The 19156-nt window shown below is 42.8% G+C and overlaps 1 protein-coding gene across 3 annotated transcripts in view; it reads left to right on the forward strand.

The window, feature by feature from the left end:
- The window catches only part of Fli1 (Fli-1 proto-oncogene, ETS transcription factor), a 119792-nt gene extending 103159 nt beyond the window's left edge, over window positions 1-16633 (forward strand). For all 3 annotated transcript variants that reach the window (XM_013511152.1, XM_013511153.1, XM_005378532.2), the window contains exons 6-9: window positions 8476-8541; window positions 10312-10371; window positions 12454-12501; window positions 14650-16633. In XM_013511152.1, the coding sequence (XP_013366606.1) occupies window positions 8476-8541; window positions 10312-10371; window positions 12454-12501; window positions 14650-15179 (704 nt within the window). In that variant the 3' untranslated portion in view covers window positions 15180-16633. The remainder of the gene's footprint in view (window positions 1-8475; window positions 8542-10311; window positions 10372-12453; window positions 12502-14649) is intronic.
- The last annotated feature ends 2523 nt before the right edge of the window (window positions 16634-19156 follow it).

A 19156-nucleotide genomic window follows, 5' to 3' on the forward strand; every position in this document is an offset into this window, starting at 1 on the left:
CATGGTTGTCAGAGCAGGAGTCTCTGCAGGGCAGCGGGGGCTGAGCACAGAGCACCCCGCATTACTTCTCATGTCCAGTTGCCTAAGTGCGCTGTCATGTTTTCTTTTTCTTTTTGATTATTTTTGAGACAGGGCCTCACTATGTAACCTAAGCTGGCCTGGAACTCATGCCAGTCCTCCTGCCTCAGCCTCCTGAGTGCTGAGATTACAGGCTGTTTTCTTTTTCCTACCTGGAGTCCTCTTAAATCTGATGGCGGAGCTGATGAAAGAAGTCTGTGGCTTAGTTGCACCCGCCGTGGAGGGAGTTTTGACAAACACCCACTTAATCCAGTCAGTGTGCATTGCATTTCCACTAAGCCCCCAAAATCCTACTTGGAGGGCCTTATCAAAATAAATGGGGCTATGAGAGCTCTGTGTCATTTGGACACAGAACCACAGGAGAGATGGAGTGAGTGAAGGACCCAGGCTCCTCAGGACACTGCGTGATGATGGTTGAAAGGCCGTGTCTGGCACATGTGCCACTTACCTTTCCACGTTCTTCATATTTCAAAGCCATCCTTTCTCCCGAGCATTTTGCTCATGCATCTTTCTTCTTCTCTGCTCACACAATGTCTTAAACACTGCCCTATTATACTGCACACAGCAGGGCTGGTTCTGAGGCGGAGGGGCTGTGTGGATTCCAGAACAAGACCTTTGAGCAAAGGAAACCTGATCCAGGATGTTTTTTCTTTCTCCTGTGAGTTTTAAGCTTGAGCAAAGGCTGCCCTGGATAGTGCCCTCCTCATAAGGCCATGGTGGAAGCCAGGCTCCTGTGCAGCTCTTTGGCTTTTTTTTTCTTTGGTTTTTTTTTTTTTTTTTGGTTTTTCTCTGGTACCGGGAACCGAACTCATGACCTTGCGCTTGCCAGGCAGGCGCTTTTGCCGCTGAGCTAAATCCCCAGCCCCTGTGCAGCTCTTTGGGACATGAAATTCCACTGAAGCAAGGACTGGGAAGCCGCTGTAGAATGAGGGGGACTCAGCCCTGAGCGCAGCTGGACAGGCACTAGAGCAGCGTGAGGGAGGAAGAAAGGCTGGAGGACACTGGGCTCTGTGTCCCAGCAGGCTGCCCAGAGTGCCACCCTGTGTCTTCTGAGGCCTTGTTTCTCAAATGAGGGTCCAGGAAAGTCTACTTCCTCTTATGAAGGACAACAATGCTTTATTCACATTTAGGAATCACTGACCCAGAGCCACCAGAATGGCACTGTCCTTCTCCCTGAGGATTCTCAGGCTTCTTTTCCTTTCCGAGGACTTCCTGGATGAGTTTTTTGAAAAGAAAAACTGAACACATGTTTGCAGTATATAAGGTTTACATTTATCTCGGAAAGTGGGTACAAGTACTTACCATATCTTAATTTTTTTATTCCCTTTCCTCTCTCCTCCCTCCTCTTTCCTTGCATCTCCAGATCCCTTTCTTGTTTATAAAAGCTTTATCTCCTTTTTCCTATTGTCTGTCTTTTGGGGGGTTGTTTTTAAAAATAATTTATACTTTGGATTTCTCATATATGAGAAACCATGTGATATTTAATCTTGTGTGTCTGATTTATTCCACTGAATATTATGGTCTCCAAGTGCATACATTCTCCTAAAAATCACTCAAATTCATCCTTCTTTATGGCTGAGTAGTATTCCATTATGTATAAAGACTGCATTTGCTTTCCATTCATCAGTTGATGGATATATAGGCCATTTCTAAGATTTACCTATTTGTGCTGCTATAAACATAGCAATTATACTCCCCTCACATAGCTGTCATGCAACATAGGTATGTATGTATCACTGTGCTCTAAGGTCTTTAATTTTGGAGGGAAGATACCAAGAAGAGGAACAGCTGGCTCAAATGGACCTTCTAATTTTAGTTTTCTGAGGAATCTCCACACTGATTTCCATAGTGGTTGTACTAGTTTACATTCCCGCCAATGATATAGAAGGCTCCCTTTCTCCCTTTTTGCCAGCATTTGTTATTATTTGATTTTTTTCAATGAACTACAGATGGCCAATGACTACATGAAAAGATGCTCACCATCTCTGATCACCAGAGAAGTGCAAATTAAAACAACATTGAGATTCCTTCTTACTGCAGAGCTTTTTAACCTCATTGTGCCATAATAAGCATTGTTGGGGTACGAGAAAGATATAATGGACTAGATGTGTGCCATGTGCATTTTTAAATTGCCGTTTGTTGAGTGTGTATTTGATCCCCACAGCAACACCATCAAGGATCTGTTGTTTACGCTTTTCAGAAGAGCAGAACTTGAGGTTGAAAAAGACAGGGCCACGTGACAAGAGTGCCCAACTGAGTAATGGCAGAGCCGGGCCTAGAACCTAGGGCCACCCTATGGCTACCAAAGTAGGCACAAGGCCCTCCGGAGAGAACAGACATCTCCAGGATGGAACCCGGAAGCTTAAGCCTTCCTTGCTTCCTAGTGGGCTGCCCCTGTTGAAAAGTCAGATAAGAGGACTGGAGTGGCCTCAGCAGAGCCAAGGGCAGAGACCGTCAGACAAAGAACTGTGGGTTGGGGCAGTTCAACATCACAGCAGGCTTTCAAGGGGATGGTCCACAGCAAGCACCCTGAGTTGGTTTGGTAGCCAGCAGAGCCCACTCCTCCTCATAGACACAGCCTGTTAGATAGAAATATGGCTCTCAGGATCACCAGGTCCAGCCCTCCACTGCTACTTGTCCTAATCTTATGGCCCAACACCAAAGACCACGGCTGGCCCATTCCGTTCTTCCCTGTCAGAGTCTGGGTGGTGTATCTTCCTCCTGCTGGGCTTGGCTCTTTCTTGGAAGTTGAGGGCTTAGGGTTTCAGGCCCTCATTCACTGGAGCATTCTCCTTCAGCACCCTCACTCTTTCAGGAAAGGAGGTTTGGATCTGGTGACCAGAAGTCTGTGCTCCACCCTGAGCGTGCACAGCCTTGCCCAACCCTTGGCTGAAGGGCCTGCATTCAGAAGACAGGCTTGCCCAGGATAAACTAGCTTCAGAGCAGACAGCTTTCTCAGCAGCAACCAGAAATTCAATGAGAAGGTTCAAGGTAAATGCATCTTTTTCCACCAAGTCACTGAGAGAGAAGCCTTATGTCTTAGGGCACAGAAAGAGAGGCTTCTGTATGCTGCTATCTGCCTCACTGGCTGTGGGCTGAGGTCATGACAAAGGAGAGAACCACATGCTGGCTGACACGCTGGCCTTCAGACAGCTAGCTGTGGGTATCAAGGCGGAAGGCACCACCTTTCCTAAGACATTTGGCCATCTTTCCTGGACTGGTTTAAAGGCTTCACACAGAAAGTGAGTTAACACTGGTATGTCTGTGCCAGGGTCAAGTCCAGCAAAAGCCTTTCCTTTCCAACAGGGACTTACAGGAAAAAATCTGCAAGCTCATATTTCTCTACCCTGGGAGGCTCTCCTGGAATCCAAGAGGCCATTTAGTGTCAAATTCAACCATGCTGAGCGTTGCATAATGGAGAAACTGTTCAAGGCATCCTATACAGGAGCCTGAAATCTCCACAATGGCTGGCAATGCCCTGCTCTCTGGAACAGTACTCAGATCTCTTTGCATTGGCAAAAAAAAAAATGATCTCAGGACTGCCTGAAACCAGAAACCCCAAGCAAAGTCCTTTGGTGATTCTTGAAAAGGAATCACAATAGAATTTTTCATCTCGGTACTCCGTAAAGCCAGAGGGTGTCAGCCTTCACTAAAGTAACAAGTGAGTTTGTCAGAATCAGGGCACGAATTTCTGCTGATAAAGCCACCTGCCACCACAGAGAAGTTCTGAGCTCATCAAGCCTCAAGCTGGTCTGAACAGGAACATTTTTTGAACTGTGTCTTTTGGCTGCACTTCAAGCTGTCTTTTGGAAGCCAGTTCTCAGAATGCAGACGCCATGCACCACACTCAGGAACACCTCAGCGCACAGACCAGAGAACTCTGCATATGCCACACTGAACAGCAAATGGGCTGAGAGCTGGAACAGACAGCAAGCGTCAGGCTCAGTGAGGGAGGTATTTGTTTAGGAATGGGAGCTTCTGGGTTAGCCCTCAATCCAGCTTTTCCACACTGCTTATAGACATGTTTCTGCTTATGTGTCTGGTACCAGAGCTGAACACACTGCTGAGTTTTCACTTTCATCACATTTAGTAGGAAAAAAATAATGAACCCTCATTTTAGCAATGACACTGTGCTATTTAACAGTGACATCCGTTCTGATAATGCATTTGCTAGGTGATTTCGTCCTTGGTGAGCATCATAGAATGTACTGACACAAACTAAGACAGTCACAACGACACTGGGTGATAGAACATCAGGGGACCTCTTTCCTATATTACATGTGCTGTTTCCTGAGACGTGGTTGTGTGATGCCTGTCTATAAATAAAATACAAGCCACTTGTGCGAATGGCATGTAGTCCTTGACTTTCCTGTGGGAACAAGCTATTAGTCTATACCTCAAAGTAGGCGGGCTCTTATCTAGTTCACGCCAAGGAAATCAACACAGGCTTGACATAGTCTCTACTGTCCTCATCACCCCAGACCTCAGTCACCTAAAGCTGTGGCTGAGTAGGGAGAAGTCATTTAGAAGCCTGGATTCTCTTCACCTAGGGAACAGTAAAACGAATGGTGTATACTTAGCAAAAAAGAGAAAATATTGACCCAGTCCACTCATTCATGCAAGAAATACTTATTGTGTGCTGTGTGTTGGGCACTTTTCTTAGTGGTTGGATAGATCACAGGACACAACAAAGTTCCCTGTCCTTGGGGATCTGGCATTCAGCTAGGGGATGCAGACCACAAGCACGAATTAAGTCTTGACTAAATTAGCCAAGAAGTGAAAAATATTAAGTAGAGCAGGGTAAGGTGGAGAGAGAGGAGGGGAAGGAGGAGGAAGTAGTGTGTATTTGGTAGGCTGGCCAACATGTCTCCAGGTCTGTTTCTTAGATACATAGTAATGGTGCAAATCCTAATACTGATTGCTGATTTTTACTGAGGCCAGTCCTGTGCTAAGTGCTGTGCTCAGTGTTTACTTGAATATGTCATTTCAGCTGTAAGTTTTCCCGGCTCCTCAGACCTCTCAGACATAATGCCATAGCTTAGTTCTTGGCATTGGCCTTCTCCATCTTCATGCTTTGTCTCTGCAGCAGGGATTGCTCCAAAAACACTGATTTTCATTTTATTTTTACATTGAGTAGATGTCTCCAGTGCTCCCTAGAGTGCATTTGCTAAACTCTGTAGTAAATGGACATAGGCTCTCCTTTGTATTTCAGTTGCCGGTGGTGGGATTTTCCATGCAAATAGAGAGGAATGGGAAAGCAAATGGGGAGGGGCCTGTAATCTTTGTTCCTGTCAATCTACACACTGTCCCATGCATTCTCTCAGCATTGGCCAGACCAGTTATTGCTCTACAGCTTCACAGTGAGGACACAGCTCAGGCTGATTGCTGGGTGGCTTATTTGTTTCTATTTCTTCCTCTCACCTACAAGAGAACACAATATGGTTGCCAGGGACGTCTAGGCTTTTGCTATGCTTTAGGCCTGTGTTGACCCATGAGAATCCTCACCCTCTACCCAGGCCTGAAACACAGAAGAAAAGATGGAGCTGCATGCCACTTCCATGATGAGGCCCCAGCTTTAAATCATGGTTGGTCATTTAGAGTTACACAAAAATCTGGTGATCAGCCCCCCACTGTTGGAGAGAAACAATTCTCTCCTGTTCTTGGAACATTTGTTTGCTTGCTCTGTGCCAGGAGCCAGAACAAAAGAATAGGAAGAAGCATTAATTAAAAGTCAGTGGCCGCTATAGCAATGGCAGCCATAATATGGGCTATAAAAACATGGTTCTTCTGATAGCTATGACGCAGCTTTAAAGAAGGGTTAAAGCCTTCCGCAGGTGAATGGTGGAGTAGAGAAGTTGATTAGAACAATTGGAGACAGATTTTAATCTGTGCAATAAGCCAGAAAAATCAAGTCATACTTCAGGTGACACACACCAATTCCTGGACTGTCATGGTTTTCTTTTTCCTTTTGCTTCTTTGTCACTTTCAGTTCTGCTCTCTGTTCTGTTCCTCCAGAGTGGCTTCCTTTCCCTGGCACTCTTGTATGTCCTATACTCACCTTGAGTGCATTCTTTACCACCCTGTTTTCCTGGTATTACTGCATGTCCTTGGCTTCCATGCTTGAGTCACAAAGTCACAAAGCTTGCTTACCTTCCATCTTGATGGCCTTCCATCTTGATGGCCTTCCATCTTGATGGCCTCTCTCCTAGCTCTCACTTCTTCTCTTCCTCCATCTCTCTATTTCATTCACACACTGGACATTATTCCTCTCCCCTTTGCCTTGTTTCTGTCTGTATTTCTCACTCTCTTCTGGCCAACAAGGTCACTCTCCAGTTCCACGGTCCCCATGAAGGCCTCTCCACCCCGCTCATGCTCCCTCCTTAATCTCCAGTAGCTTTCAATAGCTCTACTTTACTTCGGACACAAGACTACGTTTCCTAACCACCTTGGTTATAATGCCATATGGGAAACTTGTTTCATAGTGCTTAACCTCTACTCTGTGTCCAAGCATACAATACAATACACATGTTGGGCTCCATTAAATCATTGGAGACCAAATTAGCAACCTCTCCCATTCCATAGAAGAATCTTTGACAACTCTCACCTTTCTTTTTGCATATCTCATTGCACACCCTCGGTAGACCTCCCCAGATCTCTCAGAAAATGTCCACAGAGCTCTCGGACTCATTCCAACTCATAACCAAGTTGACTTCTCACATGCTTGATTTGTTCTGAAGCAAGAAGAATCTATTTTCAGTAGGAATTGTGAAAGAAAAAAAGTCAAAAATAAAAACAGCTTAAAAGAATTTTGTCTCTTTGTCCCCTTCCCTGCCCTTCTCTCCTTCCCCACCCCCCACTTTCTGTTTTGCTTTTCATGCCAATTGCCAAAGACTGTAATTTAAAAACTGAGCTGGCTTTTCCAGAGCTATGAGGAATGTGCATCTGCACGTGGATTTTTCCACAAGAAAATTGTCCCTGTCTTTTGGTTCTTCTTAGCTAGTAAGAATGAGACCAAGCCATCGGATGCACCCATCCATCTTCCCAGTTCTTATTCTAATTTGTTTGAGAGGCTCAGAAGAGGTCGTAGGGGATGGTTTGAGTTTCCCCTGTCAGACTGCTGTTTGATGAGGTTTGTGTTCCATTTGTTCTGATGGTTTTTATGGTTTCTTTGTTGTTCATGGAAAGACTTTGAAAGTTATAATTCTGTATCCTTAAACCCTTCTGCTATTCCTACTCCATTTCTCAATGGGAGTCACACCATGAGAAAGGAAATGAGGGAAGTCTCCAACCAGTTAGTTAACCAATTTCTGAGTATGGCTATAGAGCATGTGGATTCTTTCAAGAAAGGCTGGAGATCACCATAGCTCATAGAGTGTTCTTCAAGACAATCTAGAAACAAGCCTCTAGTCTCTAGTCATTTCCAGGCAGGAAACATCTCTCCATCACTCATTCCCACCACCTCCTACATAGGAGCTTTATAGTCCAGGCTGACCTAGAACTCACTATGCAGCCCAGGTTGGCCTCAAACTCATGGTTACCTTGCCCCAGCCTCCCGAGTGCTGGGCTTACAGGCTTGCATGACTGTGCCCAGTTCCATCCTGGACTCCTGACTCCATCGCTCCTTTCCCAGCCACATCTCCAGCCCGCATCTCTGGCCTTTCTCCTTTCTCTGTAGCCATCAGGCCTTACCCGCATCCACTCACTCTTGTTGGAAAGGGCCGACAGCCCTACAGCAGCCTGGGATGCGCCACACCTCTTAGTATTGTTTCACAACACCGCACACTAAAATAAGAGGCTTGGGTAGGCCTCCAAGGAAAGTCAGGCGCCTAGGCTTTGAGACACTTCCCACGGGCTCTTTCATCTGAGCATTCCTCACTCTTCAAAGCTGCTTGAAGGACTTCATTCTGCGTGGTTTCATACACTTTTTCTTACTAACCTTGTTAGTTTTTATTTGTAGAAAGTTTTACAAATGCTTTATATGTGTTATCTCACTTGACCATTAGCACAACCCAGGGGGTAGATAATTCTTTCTGTAATTTTTTGTTTCCGTACTAAAGACTATTAAGGCTCAGAGAGGTTTTATAATTCATCCAAGCTCTCAGAACAAATAATGGCAGGGAATGAACTTGAGTCAACCCTCTGGCTTCAAGTTCAGGGTTCTTTCCAAGACTTTGGCTCCTAGATAAGAATGAACTCTTCTCAAAATCAGTGCTAATATTTCCTCTATTACCCCATCCCCAACCCTAGGGGAAGAGTATACCTCAGGAATTTAGTGATGCTTAAAAATTTATTGTTGAATTAAATTTAATTTCTTCTGGCCACTAAGAGATAATCTTCATGTAAGCTTTCTGCAAAACAGACAAAGCTAATGTCTCCCTATTTGTTGTTTTTCATTAGACCCTTCTTATGACTCAGTCAGGAGAGGAGGATGGGGCAGTAACATGAATTCTGGCCTCAACAAAAGTAAGTAAATATCAAACCATTCTTGAGAGGAAGTATTTTTTGATGATGGGTGGAGAATGGGGTCATGAGATAAAGAATAGGATTAGCATTTGTTTTCATGCTTTTTGAACTCATATAAGAGTTCATCTTCAGGGGCTCCAGAGTATAACTTGGTAGTAGAGCATGTGTCTAGCATGCCCAAGGCCCTGCCTTTAGCCCCCAGCAGCAAAAGAGAAAAAAAAATGTTTAATTTACAGCTTTGTCCATGATACCCACTCCTTGAAAGATGGTATGAAATTTCCATTTGTAATAGACATAGTTGAGCTTCGTTTCGCTGCACTTGGTTTTAGAATTTTTAAAGTTGGAAGGTTTGTTGGAACAAGTTTCTGTATGAATGAAACATTGGATTTGGATCTATTAGTTAAGTCAGGATAACAAACTTTGATGAGTTTTTTCCTTCAATTTGATGAGACTTAGTGAGAATGTTGACTGTCTCCTCCTTTCATGCAAGGCTCATGAAGAGATGCTGGAGTTAGAGACGTCAGTGTGTTCACCAAGTGGTGAGATGGGATGTGTTGAAGCCACCCAGTGTTTCCCATTAAGGGAATAAGAAATGAGCATGATGTTTGGCTTCCTGAGCCAGGATGTGCCAATCTTGCTGTCTTTAGAAGTAAAATATCAGGGCAGGGATTTAGCTCAGTGGCACAGCACCTGCCTGGCAAGCATGAGGGCCTAAGTTCGATTCCCAGTACCCCCCTCCCAAAAGAAAAAAGAAGTAAAACTTCAAATGGATAAATGGATGAATCAGGGAATTCTTTTAAGAAACAGGCTGGCATTACAAATTAGTGCCCAAGCAATAATCAGCATCCATCCTAGTTATATGTATTCATTATTCTATTTTGCACACAGCACTTGGCTCTGTGGGGCTCACAAACATGAATCCGACCTGGGTTGGTCCCTTAGGCAGGAGAGAGAAATTTGGCACACACATAACCTCTGGGTGGTATCAAGGCTTTGCAGACCTTCTCCTGTTTTACTTAGCTCTGAAAGGGGAGGGGGAACCTGGCCCTGGGAAGGTTGGAGGACATCCAGATTGGCATGTCTGACAGTCAGTGAGGACCGCAGATTCCTGGAGTTTAGGATATACGATAGAAAAGAAGCCTGGAAAGGTAAGGAAGTGGTTGTGATTAGGACTGTGAAGATAATTTTTCCGAGGCAGTGAGGGCTCAGGAAAGTTTCTGGCCAGTGGAGCATATGATGAGTTAGTGGGAAGAGAGAAATGGGGGAGGTGCCTGCCGGTCAGACTGAGCCAGAGGCCAGGCAAAGAGAAAACAGATCCTAGATAGAGAAGTGGCAGTAGGAAGGAGAGGCTGTGTGAGAGAGGTACTGCAGAGTTGGACCCACAACAGGTGGGGTCCCTGGAAGCAGACGACCTTTGCTTTAGTGTCACCTTCTTAGTAACACCCTCTCTGAATGTCCTATTTTAAACTGCGCTCCATAGCCCCAGGCTCAGCAGACATGCTATCCTATCACTTTCTTTTAAAAAAAATTTTGTTCTGCATTGGCTCCACATTAGGATATAAGCTCTACAGGAAATGCTTGGTTGCTGCTGAGTCTCCAGCATGGAGAACAGAGCTGGCACACAGCAGATCCCTGGTAAATTTATACAAAATCAAATGAACACAGGAGGCAATGAGAGTGATTGGGCAGAAGCACCTCCATCTCCTGAAGGGCAAATGTCAGCCTCCATGGTTGGTAACTCGTCTACCATATCCCCTTTCTCCTGCACAGGTCCTCCCCTTGGAGGGGCACAGACCATGAGCAAGAGCACTGAGCAGCGGCCCCAGCCAGGTACCAGCCCAGTGTATGATCTCTTCTTTGTGCTTATGCAGCTGCATGTTCCACATAGTTCCCTGCTGGAAGATTTGGACTCTGTACACTTAGACCTCCATAACTGTGGGTTCTGCGTGCAGCAGTTCAGCCAACCTAAGACTGAAATATTTATGGGACAAATTATGTCTGTACTGAATAGATGGAGAATATTTTTTTTTCTGATCCCTATTCCCTAAACAATAGAGTATAACAAGTAGCTGCATAGCATTTACATTGTGTTAAGTATTATAAGTAATTTAGAGATGACTGAAAATATATAGGCTCTCTGCAAACAGTACTCCACTTTACATAGGAACTTGAGAGTTACAAATATTGGTATCTGTGAGGGTCCTAAACCAATCACTTGTGGATACCAAGAGAAAATTCTACCACATATGTTGTCTCTTTTATCTTAGAAAATGAGTCTGTATTTGGCTTGCTATATATAGATCTGTGAAGTCAGGAACAGATACAGAGATAAGGCAGAGATTTGTTAATCAAAACAGAACAGAACTTAAAAATTAATTGTTCTAATGCCCAGAGAGATAAAGGGATTTGCTGAAAATCACATGGCTGCTATATGAGAGAAATAAAGCTATAACCCTAGGCTTCCAAGTTTCTGTCCAAGTCTTTTATGCTTCATCAAAACATACTTTCAAAACTACACTCACCATGTCATAGATCTATTAAATAACTAAGGCAGAAGAACTTTTAAAGCTATAGATTTAGAAACTTTTAGTACTGAGATGGAGCTTATTGACTAAGTCTTTAACACCTTCTCTAGCATCTCTGTCTTATACTCCCCTCACCTCTGCTCAAATATGTACAGTCAGGTGGAATTGACCACCTAACTTGGGTCAGTTTCACGGAGCCAAAGTCCCCAGTAACTTCCCCATTGGCAAACTAGTTTTGTCTGGGAGGCAAAGTGCTATGTAAATGCCTTCATAGATCTGATGACAGCCATGGTGCCTAAGCTCCAGCTCCATCTCATCTTCTTCACATGATTTGGCTTGGATTAAGTTTTGAAGTAGCCATTTGTTTTGGGATAGGCACACATGGTACTCAACCTTCTCCCAAGACAGAACAAGAGTACATTGCATAGGAAGGTAAAGAAAACACCTGCTGACTGTGAAATATAAGCAGATGTAGTTTCATGGGGGTACCAGCAACAGCACAATTATACATCACCTGGCAATAATGTTTTATGCCATAAAAAGAGTGCAGATGAAAAAAGTGGACTAACTGGCCTTAAAGACTCTTTGAGTTAATGGTCTAATTAGAAATCCAAGAATCATATTGAATTGTTTAATATTGCAGCTGGTAATTGTAAAAAAAAAAAAAAAGTCAAACTGTGCAAAAGATTTGACCATAGAGCAAAACTGAGATCCAGCTCTCTGCCATATCTTCAACTGCAAGAAAGATGAATCTCACCTGAATTGATATTGCAAACTCTTAAAGTGCTAAACAATTGCAAAGTTGTTAGTAAACCAAGAATTTAAAAATAATGATTTTATAGATAAAAATACAAATTCTGATTGGTGTTAATATTTCCAACCTTAAAATCACAGAATTTGGTAGTAGGAGGGAACTGAGGGCAGGAGCCTGACCTGTTCGTTGTACAGATGAAAAAACTGATACTCTGACTGCCAAAAAAATTAGTTGACAGCATAGTTAGGGCTGGAACCCATACTGCTTGGTTTCCAGCCATGTGGTTTTCACGCTCCATCAGAAAAACAGATATTTGTAATGTTTTTAGTATTAAATAGAGCAGTACTCATCATGAGACATTCTTCAAGCCCATTTCATAAGTGACCCTTCAATTCACTCTACGAATTTTACAAACCAAATATGAAAAAAATGATGTTGTTTTGATTCCTTGTTGTTTCAGATATAACTGAGATCAAGATCTTTGAGATCTTTAGATAAAGGCAGTAAAGCTTTCTGAAATCAAGCATTCCTGTGCTATTGAAATACAAGCATAAATGTTGGGGCTTTTGTTATTGTTAGTGCTGTCTACTTTTTAACAACAATGAAGCAAACCTCCTTTCGTGTCTTCCTTAGATCCATATCAGATCCTTGGTCCAACCAGCAGTCGACTAGCCAACCCTGGTAAGTTTACCTTGGCCTACAAGCCTTTCTTTCCAGAATGTTCTGTAGCTTCCTGAGGTCAAAAAACCTGTGTTCTTGATCTAGGCACCAGACTGGAAAGAAATATGCTCTTCTTTTGCTTCTTTCCTTCACATGCTTAACACCCATTTCTTTAGCATGCAAACAAGGTATCGGGATTTATTACCAGGTGGCAAGGTCTGTTCCTGAGGGTGCTTGTCAAAAATAAACATAACAGCACAATGTCTTATACTGACATTTAGATTAGCAATAAATGGTACAGATCAAAGTTCCAGTGGGGAAAGATGGGGAGGGGACAATTCCAATGAGCTCTCAGTTATTTCCCCCATGAAAGGCACAAGTGAATAAACATTTCCAAAGTGTTTTTATGTTGATTTCAGAAAGAGTTAGTGTTACCTGACCTTTTCAAAGAAGCACATCCCAGAAAATCTCCAGATAATACAAGTGAATTTGACAACAAATTAGGGTTTATTATTAAAAATAACTCTCAGGTGAGTTCTGCTAAACCAAGACCCCTGAGATCTTTAGGCTGCAGACCTTTTGGAGTAGTGAAGCCCATATATCTTCCATTGCAGGAATGGAATGTGGCTGGTGCAGCCTTGCCTGTTCTTTAGTCCCTGACCATCTTGCCCAGACAACATAGAAACCACCCAACATCTCATATTATTTCCCCCTTGCCGAAGTTCTGCTGTGTAGAACTTAGAGCTAATAGCCAAAAGCTAGAACTCTGCTGGGAAATAATCAGGTTGAGTCAACCCAAAACCTGTGAAGCGCCTTCTCTCTGTGACTCCAGCAGCTTCGCCATGACCCTGATGCTCTAGTGCTTACAGGGAACACTTGGAGACTTTATTATTAAACAGATCAGACAGCGATTCAGAAGAAGCAAATATTTTTTTACAAACCATGTGGGATCACATGAAGCTGGTTTTCGGTAAAAGCAGGAACTTGCTACTAAGGCTTGAGACAAATTCTCTTAAGATCTAACCTTGTTTAATGTGCCCATCTCGATGACAAGCACTATAGTTAACAATAATTTAGTGTATATTTCAAACTAGCTAGAAGAAAGGATTTTTAATGTTCTCATCACAGAAAAGTGATAAATGTCTGAGGTGATGGACATGCTGACTACCCTGATTCTTCATCACATTGTACACATGTATGGAAACAGCACCTCTACCCAGACATATCCTGTAGAGGACCACCAGGACAGCTCTCCTTGAAAAAAGAACATTTGTCTCCATTTTGGCTAAACTTGGCTCTATTTCCATGTATTGATGTGGACAGAACTGGCTAGGATATTTCTTTACCCCCTCAATTGGCTTGAAGAAGTGCAAATGGGTCTAGCCAAGGTGATGATGTGTAGCCTTTAAAGCAATGCAGCAGGTCAGTGATGCCCCACCTCTAGCTCCCAAGTAGTATGAATGCGAACACACTGCGTGATATCACACTGCTGGCTGAGTCTGAGGCTGGAGAAGAATCTATGAGTCTCAAGGATGAAGACCAGACATCAAAGCCGAAGCACCAACCCCCAAATAGGAGATACTTATTCAATCTGTGATATGCAGATTACTCTTTCTACATATCTCTCTCTTTCTGCATACTGCAGTGGCGCTATCAGTCCTCCACTCAGCCCAGCTCACAGCGCTCACATACTTCCTGCCTTTCTCTCAGTTACTCATCCCTGAGCCACTCCCCTCTCCACAAATTAATAAAACCCAGGTTTGGCCCTGGGTCGAGGCCTTTGTTCTGGTTAGTCATTATTCTAACTGGATGTAGGACCCTCTTGGCTCCCCACAACTACAGATATGTATTTGTGTCTTTATTGTTGCCTTGAGTTGCACCAGAAGCAGTAGATTGGAATTAGTTATTGGAATTCCAGTACCTTTTCCTTGGGGTTATAAATGTGGACTCCTCTGGACCATGACAAGGTCCAGAAGGGCTTCCTATAATACATGATTATGCATCTATGTTAAATAAGAATGCTAAGAACGGGTTGTCAAGGTGATCCTGAACATAAAAAGAAATAAAGGGTTTCTTTCAAAGAATAAGTGAATCCCCACGCTTAGCACATTGCTTCTGACTTCTCCAGGCTCAAAGACTTTTTTCTCCTGTTTGCCTCACTGCCTGCAGGAAGTGGGCAGATCCAGCTGTGGCAGTTCCTCCTTGAGCTACTCTCCGACAGTGCCAACGCCAGCTGTATCACCTGGGAGGGAACCAATGGAGAATTCAAAATGACAGACCCCGACGAGGTGGCCAGGCGCTGGGGGGAGCGGAAGAGCAAGCCCAACATGAATTATGACAAGCTGAGCCGGGCCCTTCGATATTACTATGATAAAAACATTATGACCAAAGTGCATGGCAAAAGATATGCCTATAAATTTGACTTCCATGGCATTGCCCAGGCTCTGCAGCCACATCCGACTGAGTCGTCCATGTACAAGTACCCTTCTGATATTTCCTACATGCCTTCCTACCACACCCACCAACAGAAAGTGAACTTTGTCCCTCCCCACCCATCCTCCATGCCTGTCACTTCTTCCAGCTTCTTTGGAGCAGCGTCACAATACTGGACCTCCCCCACTGGTGGGATCTACCCCAACCCCAATGTCCCCCGCCATCCTAACACCCACGTGCCTTCACACTTAGGCAGCTACTACTAGAAGCTTAACTATCGGTGGTCTTCCAGTTGAAGCCCCAGTCCTTACTCTTCCTGGATATTTTGGACTCTAAAGGACATATGAGACCTTGAAAAGAAAAAACAAACAAAACTGGATGTTCTTTCTTGATGATAGAACCTTTGTATTTGTTCTTTAAAAACAGTTTTTGTTTTTGTTTTTATGTCAGTAACTCTTGCTTCCTCTACCTGAACAAAGAGACAGATCATTCCATGGGCCAGTATGCCATTTTGGATTCTCGGTCTCCTGTCATCTTTTGGGTTGAACATTTAGATAACTGGGATGTTTATATCATGGTTCTGAGAAAGAAGCTGTAAATTTTTTTATATTTTTATGACCAAAGCAGTTTCTTAACACACGGGTTTTATTATTGTGTAGGATTCAATACAATAATGAACCCCAGACATAACCAATCCTGGTCTGGTTTAAGATTTAGTGGAAACAGAGGCAATAGGCTTATAGTCTTATTTTAGGAGGTCCTAACTCAGTGGATGGCAACTGGAACATTGGCTGTAAGACCAGTGAAGTTTTCACCCAACTGGAATTTGCAAGAAAGAACATGTGTATATGTGTGTATTTAAAATGCCATGGGCATTGCAGATACCCTTCTTGGGCAGTGTGCACCCTGCCTGACCATTCTGTCCAGAAATAGTCAAAACATGAACTGAGAGTCTCATGCAAATACAAACATTCCTGAAAGAGAATTAAATATCGTTTTTTTAAAGTGACAGTGAGTCCCAGAACTTTGAGAAGTCATAGGGATTTCTAAACTCAAACAGATTCGCAAGCGCTGTGCGTTTGTCAGACCATCCGACCAGGGTCAACCAATCAAAAGGCAACTTACTGTATAAATTATGCAGAGTTATTTTGCTATATCTCACAGTATTAAAAAGTAAATAAAAAATTAAAAAGAATAAAGAAACGAGTTGACCTCGGTCACAAATGCAACTTTACTATAAAATCAATCATCGTTATTTTTTTAAATGTAATTTGTACATCTTTTGTCAATCTGTACATTTGGGCTATTTGTACGTTTTTATAGCTGGTTTTTAAAAAGCATAATGTGACTATTGCTGAAAAGAAAACAGGGCATTTAAGTCACTGACTTACTAGGAAGAGAAGCACTGGTACAGTTATTTAACAGGCATGTACAAGCAAGGCAAAGAAATCCATTTAAATTTTTAATGCTTTGAACATGTTTGTAAATAACAGAACAGCAATGAACAGAACACAGAACAGAACAACCAAACTTTCCCTTGTGTAGGTGGGGGATTTTTCCTGCTCTATATATGCAATCTATTTTTAGACATTAAAATATATATAATTTTGCAGGTAATCGTTGACTTTTTTTAACTATATTAAGTGTTAAGCTGACAACTGTCAATGGAGACTATGTTGTAAAATAATTTGACTAAATAAATTGTGCCTTCTCTCAGAAATGAGGACTTTACTTTCCTATTTATTCTCCAACAGGTCAAAGGGTTTTCCTGGAGGAAGTTTTCTATTTATCTCTTGTACCATTAAGAATTATTCAAATGTACTTGCTGCAGTAGAGCAAAAGGTGCAAATCTGATGTGGTTCTGCATTGTTATTGATGATGTTTGGAGTCATTTTTGGTGGTGAACCTACATGCTGCAGTGGGCTACTTGTTATTACTGAAAGCTCTAAAAGGTTTGCCATCACTGTCCTAAAGGATTTCATAAGACAGCCAAGGCCACTGATAATTGGTCCAAGGACCAGAGCAAAGCAAACAGGGCCATCTAGGATGAGCCTCATTCATTACGCTTTACGCTGTAACACTCACCAAGCCCTTCTAAGCCAGGTAGCAACCTCCTGACACTCCAGCAGAGAAGAACTCGGCCTCCTTTTAGTCCCATGCCATGATTTTATGCCCCATGTAGATTTTTAAAGTCTTTTTATTTCTGCCCAAGAAGAAACTTGTTTCAAATTGCTTCACTGTTAGGTAGCTCGTTTTCATTTCCAATATTTATAATGAAAGAGAACAATACCTACAAAGTCCTTGATGCCTTAAGGGCACTCACAGCATTAGTAACCCTAGGACCTTCCCTGGGTAACACAGAGCACCTTCCAGACCACTTATCTACTGAAATGAATTGAGATGTGTTTGTTCCACAGCACTGGTCTCCATTTTTTATCTTATGCATTTTGTCCGCTGTATGAATTCCAGCTAAGCGGGGACTGGCATTTGGTCCCCTGTAATGCCCAGGCTTAAAGTCACCTAGTTAACTCACAGGTATCTAGTTGACTCATTGCCCCCAAGAAACAGTTTCATTGTCCTCTTGACTGCTAGTCCAGTATTTTCTCCACTCAACCATTCTGTACCAATTCTGGGAAGTTTATGCCATCTAATGGATTGCAAGCCAAGCACATAAGGGCACAGCAAGCCTGTAACAGCCGTTTGGAGCAGGACATTGTCTTAGATTGGGTGGCTTATAAACAATAGAAATGTATTGTTGACAGTTCTACAGGCTAGGAAGTCTGAGATTAAGGCAGGTAAGGATTTGCTTCCTGATTCATAAATGGTACCTTCTCACTGTGTTCCCATGCACGCTACACACAAAATAGCTCCCTGGGGTCTTTTATATAAGGAGATTAGTCCCATTCATGAGGGTTCCACTCTGAAGACCTAATCACCTTCCAAAGGCCCTACCTCCAAATATCTTCACATAAAGGATTAGGATACAACATATGAATGAGAGAATCATCTTTTTTTTTGGTGGGGGGTTGCTAGGGAATCAAACCCAAGCCCTGGAGCATGCTATCTAAGCATTCTACCACTCAGAACCATTCCCAGCCCAAGATCATTGTGTGCGGGGGGAGGGGGGGGTGTGAAAATATCGACTCCAACATGACAGGAGTCATACTTTCAATATCTATTGTTTCAGATATGGTCAACAGCCACTAGAAATTTAATAGAACTTTAAATGATCATGATTTTAATGCATCACTAATATCTGGATGAAGTTGAACGTGTTTATTGAATCCGTGGATAATGATCAAAGTGTGTGTCCTCACACAGGGGACCCCTAATTGAGACTACATGAGAGCTGGAGGATTCAGAACACCAGAGAAGAAGATCATCTGTCCAACCCAAGCCAAGGCACTGTCAGGCCAATGCACCAGTTGATGGGGAAATAAAAAACAAAACAAAATGAAATGAAATAGCTCTTTGCATACATGGGTTTCACATCCACAAATTCAACCAACTGCAGATTAAAAATACTCCAAAAATAATTACATGTCTACTAAACATGTACAGACTATTTTCCCTTGTCATTATTCCCTAAATAGTACAGGATAACAACTATTTCCACAGAATTTATGTTGCATTAGATATTATGTGTAATGCAAAGATGACTTAGAGTTTATGGAAGAATGCATAGAGTTTATGAAATACCGTGCTATTCTGTATGAAGAGCTCCAGCATCCAAGGATATTAGAATCCTTGGGATCCTGAAACCAATCCCCTTAGATTTCAAAGGATGACTGCATTTCTGTGGACTTGGTTTCACATACTATTTCTATTTCATAACAACCATCATATAAATATTTTGCCTTGAAAACTATGAAAAGGTAGCTTTTGGAACAACGTGGCTGGGGAACTCAGCCCTTGAGCTTGACTTCCTGCTGCCTGGCCAAGCTCCTACCCCTCACTAGGTCTGCTTCTCCAAGGTTCCTTTGCCAACAACAGCAATGCTGTATCCAGAACTCCCTCAGGAGGCTGCCATGTGATGGGGAGGGAGGGAGAGGGAAGTGAGAAGGAATTGGAATGAAAGGCCAGGGGACCAGTTCTGTTGAATATACAGAGGCTTTGCTTTTATCCAGGAAAGAATTTGTGTTCTGTAAAAAACATATGGGGCATTTCATCACATAGAGAGCTACTGAAATTGACACTGCATGCCTTCTGCCAGGGAATCCCTCTAAAGGATTAAGACAGGTCA

The sequence above is a fragment of the Chinchilla lanigera genome, unplaced genomic scaffold (genome assembly GCF_000276665.1).
Source record: "Chinchilla lanigera isolate Chin_1 unplaced genomic scaffold, ChiLan1.0 scaffold00011, whole genome shotgun sequence".
NCBI lineage: Eukaryota > Metazoa > Chordata > Mammalia > Rodentia > Chinchillidae > Chinchilla > Chinchilla lanigera.